We start from the raw sequence: 5,475 nt of genomic DNA on the forward strand, positions 1-5,475 counted from the left end.
TTTCAGCAACTTGGACAGGAAGTCGAGCTGCGAATGGGCCGAGGGTGGGACGCGGACAGGCCACATCTTCGCCACGACCTCGTCCGTGATCAGGTCTCCGTCCGTGTTATAGCGCTGACACACATGAGCGATGAGTCAACATCAAGAAGTAGAAAGCAACATACCATCCAGCTGGTGTCGGAGTCGGAATCATCGTCAAAGCTAGTAGGGGGGTTAGGGGAGGCATAGTCAACCTTCTTCTGTGGCAGAGGATCCTATCCCTTTGCCTTGGCAGAAGTCAAAATCGTCTCCGTGCCGGGTTTCGTCTGGTCAGTGGGCCGGCTGGCGGGAACAAGAGCCTGGCGTTTCTTGGGAATCTTCAGAGCCCCAACGGTAGGGAAGGCGGCTTTGAGGGCTGGACGACTGGGAGGGACAAAAGTTGGCTTCTGTCTGGTCGTCTTCTGGGTCAACTTGGGCCGTGAGTAAGCTGTTGGCTTGACCTCGGGGACAGGACGGCTGGGGGGCGCGGGAGTCGTCTTGACCTTGCGTGTCTTGGGAACTGCGAGGGTGTTGCCAATAGGGGGAGGAGCCTTGGGCCTGGGGCGAAAAGAACTGGCGGGAGCTGGAGTCTTTCGGTGCTTTGCAGCCGGACGGCCAAGGGCGGGAGCGGGAGGAGGGGCGTTCTTCGGGCAACGGGCGGCGCGCCGGACATGCTTGTCATAAGCCTCTTGCTGACGACGAGCAAGAGACTGAGACAAAGCAGTGACCGTCGGCCGTTTCGTCTTCTTCAGAGCGGAATCTACGGAGTGGTCAGTTTTTGAGTGGAAGCAAGAGCGGATTTGAACGAGAAGAGAGGGAAAGTCCCTGATGGATCGAGTGCAACTTGGTGAGCTTTGATCCTAGAAGGTATGATGGGAGGGAATATGTGATGATAGTATGCCTATCCATTTGGCCTTTGGAGACGGACGACACCATCACGATCACCACAACCCCACCAGAGAGTCTGCAGCAAAGCAGCTGATGTATAATAGAAAACGAAACTTACACGACATGATAACAGTGTGACCTGATAACATGAAGAAATGGGTAATAAGAGTAAGCGTGCGAAGCGATGTGGCGTAATGCGAAATCGTAGTGCGAGCGTGATCTGAAAACCGGATGAAGAGAGAAGAAAAAAGAGAGAAGCAGGAAGCAGCAAGAAAGAAAAACATATAGCAGAGCGTGAGTGGTTCCAGGCAACAACGCATTCACTGGTGTTGTCGGTTCTGCACGTGGGCTGCTGTCGTCGCGGCGTGATGAGCTGGTTGCTATGCAGTACCAAATGGCAGCGACGACGCGCACAAAGCCTCATAAGTGGGATATGATTGTCATGACAGATGAGATGCTCGTATATGGTTCTTCGGGTGTCTCAAGGCCGATGATATCGACGTTGCTATCGCTGTATCGGCCTTTCTCTTGAATGCAGTTTCATAGTTCGTGTGGAATCAGCAACTACCTTCCTTACCTACGTTACTGACATTGATGCAAGAAGGTTCAGTGCTCTGAGAAATCAAGTGATGTGAGCTACGCTGCGATGTCTTCCTGACGTCGGTTCCTGGGCTGCTGATGGTCAAACTTGGTGCTTCGCTTCAACCTCGAAGGTATCCTGTGAGACCTTGAGGTGCGCCTCGAGGGCTTACGAGCAAGAAGAGTGCCGGGTCAGTAATTCCAACAATCGACACATATGAACATGATATCTGATAGTTTGGGCTCTATAACATGGCATGTCAGCCGCGAGTTTGATGATGCTGACGATCAGGAAGCCGACCTTCCTTGGGTCACCAAGCCAGCTACATGAAGTAACGAATGTCCTTGAATTCAAATGCTGTTCTGCATCAAAAAATCTAGTCCAGATCAAAGGGTCATACGCCATGAACACGTTTCGGGACACCGATTCACTTTCCCTTCTCACCAAGGAGATAGACAGGCGTGCCTCAGATGAAGTCGGATCAGAGTGTGCTGATGTTGGGACCTCGAGGCGAGCCAACCGAGACGGAGCTAATGCACATTGCCGCAGATCCGCTACAGGGAACATGGGTCGTTCATCAGACGAGTCGCGCCATGCGCCGCCAGCAGCTTCGCGGCTCGTCATCCATACAGGTGTACAATACCAGGCACCGTGAGTGAGCTGCTGCCTGTGGGAGCTTACAGGCGGAGAAGTTGTGGCAGCCAGATTTAACCTCTCGTGGGTGTCGTGGTGCGAAAGCCTGTTGATGCAAGCCAAGACGGAGCTCATGCAAGGGAGCATTGTGCTGAAAATCGAGCCTTCATGGATGATAATAGATTTGACTGGCATGGAAACCCCCATGGACCGAGCTGACTATCCCATCGCCCCAAGAAGATAAGCTGCTGGGAATGTCTCACATGTTTGCAGCGTTGTCTATGTCCCCGAAGATCTCTTCTCCAGCCTGTTCCGTCGAACCAGCCTGACCAAGATGCATCTGACATGGCGACGGAGCAGGTCGAACCTCCTGATTTCAGATCTCGAGCACTATTCTCGCACCGGCACTGCAGATAGATGTAAGTTGCGACGACGCCACGGAAAGGGGTCGTCCATCTCCAAAACCCCACGATTCTATGAACAACGCAATGCCAGGGAGCTGGACGCATTCCACGCCATACTCGCCAAAACACCAGGCCAAATATAACCAAGGCCCAGCGCCCTGACAGGTTACTCTTGGTCCGATCTCTGTCCAAACAGTTATTGCACTAAGGAGTGGCCTCTAGGTCGCGCGATCACACCCTTCAGATCGAAAGTCGTTTGAGCCGAGAGAATAAGACAGATTGTTCGGCCCGTCGATACTGGCGACACGATGAATGAGTCTCCACACTCGTTCCAAGGCTTCGATGAAGCTCAAGCCTCCCCGCTTTACGACCTAATGGCCGAGGTCGGCTATTCTGGTACGTCGTTGCGTTTCTCCCAGACGACAACCCAGATCGAGCCGTGTACTAATGTGGGCTGCAGATTTCGACAAAGATACCGTCACAACAGTTATAACGCCATACTCCTTCGCCTACGCCTCACGACCTGCGCCCCTCGAAGACCCCTTCATCGACGACCCCTTTGTCGATGAGGAAACGCCTGCCATCTCCTCCGTCACCCACCTGCCGCAGCCTTCTGACTCGGACACCAAAGCCCGCATCACATCTTGGCTCGACGCCGTCGACCCCATCGTCGCACCCCCGCGACCGCCCAGCCCAGACCTGTACCCCCTCGAGCCAATGGGTTCCAGCAGCAACAGCACGCCGCACGAAGACGCCGCGCTCGCAGCCCCGGCGGCGGCGGTGGCGGCGGCGGCAGCCGTGTCGCGAAGAGTGACAGTCACCGTCCTCGGCCCGGGCTTCATCGGCCGCATGCCCCGCCCCGCGACCGTTGAGTTCCAGGCGCTCCTGCTCGCGGGCCTGCTGGCCGTGCTCCTAGCGCCGCGCATGACGCTCATACTCGTCTGCAGCGTCTCGCTGTCGCGGCTCGGCGAGAAAGGCGCTGTACGGGGGCGACGCGGACAGGCGTGTCGCGGGGATGCTGCACCGCGGATGAGCTGGAGGGGTACGAGGCCGGGAGGCGGGTGGGTGGCGTGCTGGGGATGGGGACCTGGTGATATTTCGTTATGGGTTGTATCTTCTCGATGGGTCCGTCCGGCAGCGGTTTTATTTTCTGGCTCTGTTTTCGATTGGCGTCTGCGAGATGGTTCATTTGGCGTTTGAGGGCATCTTGTATCTGGTCTTAAAGCGTGGGAGGCACACATCTTTCTCGGAAATCCAACCTCTCTCTCTTGTTATACGTTCAGATGGCATCACTCTGAGAACAGCTGCAAAATGGTCATTTCAATCTTCTCTCCTTTCATCATGAGGTTACTTGCTGATCTACGTCCGCTGGCCACCAGGCTGACAGCCTAGCAGCCATTCGACACCTGCCTGACGCAGCCTACCCATTGCGCTACCACGTCCGCTGTCGAGGTCGGGCGAGCGGGTTAGAAATCCTGCTTTCTAAACCTCGCGGCCAGCCGTCACGTCACACTTTCCCGTCCCAGTTCTGTTGTCACAAGATTTCCTCCTTCATCAAGTCGGAACGCCGCCGTTGCCTGGCCCTACTGTTTCAAGGGAAACGCGCAAAGAAGAAGTAGAAGAAGAAGAAACGAAGAAAGATCAAAAGAAGGAAGAAACGCATCCCTAGGTTGTTGTCGTTGTCCAGTCGTACAGTGTGAAGGTAATAGATACAAAGGGAAGAAAAAGACTGTTCCCTGTATGGGGCGCGATTGCGTCGCTCGCTGTTCGTTCGTCTCATTCGGTTGATGCAAAAAAGAAGTGACTTCAAACGCCAGAAGCTATGATGTATCGATGTGCACGGTTCAGTAGGGAGGGAGGGCAGCCTGCCCGCAGCAGCTCAGGCTATTAGTGGGCGGGCCGTGGGGGCGGCTGCCAGCCGTTGATATATGCCATGAGGCCCACGCCTATTAGCACTACGCCAAGCATCGAGGTGTATGGCACTCCGTCGACCAATGCTCGTTTGTGCATCAGGGCTCCAGTCGACGCTGTGAGCGGCGTGATTGTGTTCGCCCTCGAGAGTGTGGGCCTGTCGGTGGGGTCCTCGACATGGGATTTGCTCACGCCGTTTGCCTGCTCGAGAGGTCCCTCGGACTGTTCTCGTGATGCTCGGCTGCTGCTGCGACCACGTCCCTTCGAGGGCGACCGGCTCTTGGCGAGTTCGGCAGCTTGTCGCGCCTCCTCTTCCTTACGGAGCTTGACAACCATTTCGGCTAGGGTTTGGCGATCCGTATCTCTCTCGGCTTCGGCCTTTTCGCAACGCTGCTTCCACGCCTCCATCTGCTGCTTCAAGTCGTTCATATCCGACATCATAGAATCAATCTTGGTCTGGAGCTGGACGGTGACCTCTTCCACCTTATCGACCGGCGCTGCATCCGGTTGATTGACGTCGGATTGGTCGTCAGCATCAGCATCGGCAACGGCGTCGGCGTCGGGCATATCGACGTCGACAGGCTCGGCACCTTCGCGCGGTGGCTCGAACGCTTCCTCCAACAGATCTGATCCACCCTCGTTAGACACGCCGTTCGCTTCTTTGGTGATGGCCGTGTCCTCTAGTCTCCTCGCGAGGTCTTCAGCCAGTTCGCGCGCTTCACGCTCCCTCTGCAACATTTCTTCCAAGTCCTTCATCCTGGTAGTCTGCGTGTCGATTTCCTTCTTCGCGTTGTTGAGCGCCTCGGTCAGTTGGATGATTTGGCTCATGTTGTCGGGACGCACGGGCGACGAGTTGGTCGGGTGCGACTTGGGTCGTTCAGTGGCGGCCCGTTTCAGAGAGGGGACATCGGGCTTCTCGGGCAGTGGCTGCTGTGGCGGCGGAGCGGGAGGATCCGAGAATCTCGCCTTAGAGTCGGCTCGGAAGGGCAGCCCGTTGCCGTTCATCATGTGCTTTGGAAGTTCAGGCACGTCTGGCTTGTC

General features: G+C 55.9%; 3 protein-coding genes across 3 annotated transcripts in view; 1 reads left to right on the forward strand and 2 right to left on the reverse strand.

Annotated features, from left to right (window-relative positions):
- Positions 1-254: 254 nt before the first annotated feature.
- Positions 255-1,031, reverse strand: VDBG_02227 (predicted protein; the record flags this gene model as incomplete). The annotated part of the gene is made up of 2 exons (XM_003007993.1): positions 255-778; positions 1,025-1,031. The coding sequence occupies 2 exons, from the start codon at positions 1,029-1,031 to the stop codon at positions 255-257; spliced, it is 531 nt and encodes a 176-aa protein (XP_003008039.1).
- Positions 1,032-1,889: 858 nt separating this feature from the next.
- On the forward strand, positions 1,890-3,723 carry VDBG_02228 (predicted protein; the record flags this gene model as incomplete). The annotated part of the gene is made up of 4 exons (XM_003007994.1): positions 1,890-2,137; positions 2,393-2,538; positions 2,860-2,919; positions 3,011-3,723. The coding sequence occupies 4 exons, from the start codon at positions 1,890-1,892 to the stop codon at positions 3,721-3,723; spliced, it is 1,167 nt and encodes a 388-aa protein (XP_003008040.1).
- A 687-nt stretch (positions 3,724-4,410) lies between these two features.
- VDBG_02229 (conserved hypothetical protein) overlaps positions 4,411-5,475 on the reverse strand; it is a gene marked incomplete at both ends in the record, with an annotated part of 2,355 nt that continues 1,290 nt past the window's right edge. The window contains one exon of the mRNA XM_003007995.1: positions 4,411-5,445. Coding sequence (XP_003008041.1) covers positions 4,411-5,445 — 1,035 coding nt within the window. The remainder of the gene's footprint in view (positions 5,446-5,475) is intronic.

Source organism: Verticillium alfalfae, genomic scaffold (assembly GCF_000150825.1).
Source record: "Verticillium alfalfae VaMs.102 supercont1.2 genomic scaffold, whole genome shotgun sequence".
In the NCBI taxonomy this organism is placed as follows: domain Eukaryota; kingdom Fungi; phylum Ascomycota; class Sordariomycetes; order Glomerellales; family Plectosphaerellaceae; genus Verticillium; species Verticillium alfalfae.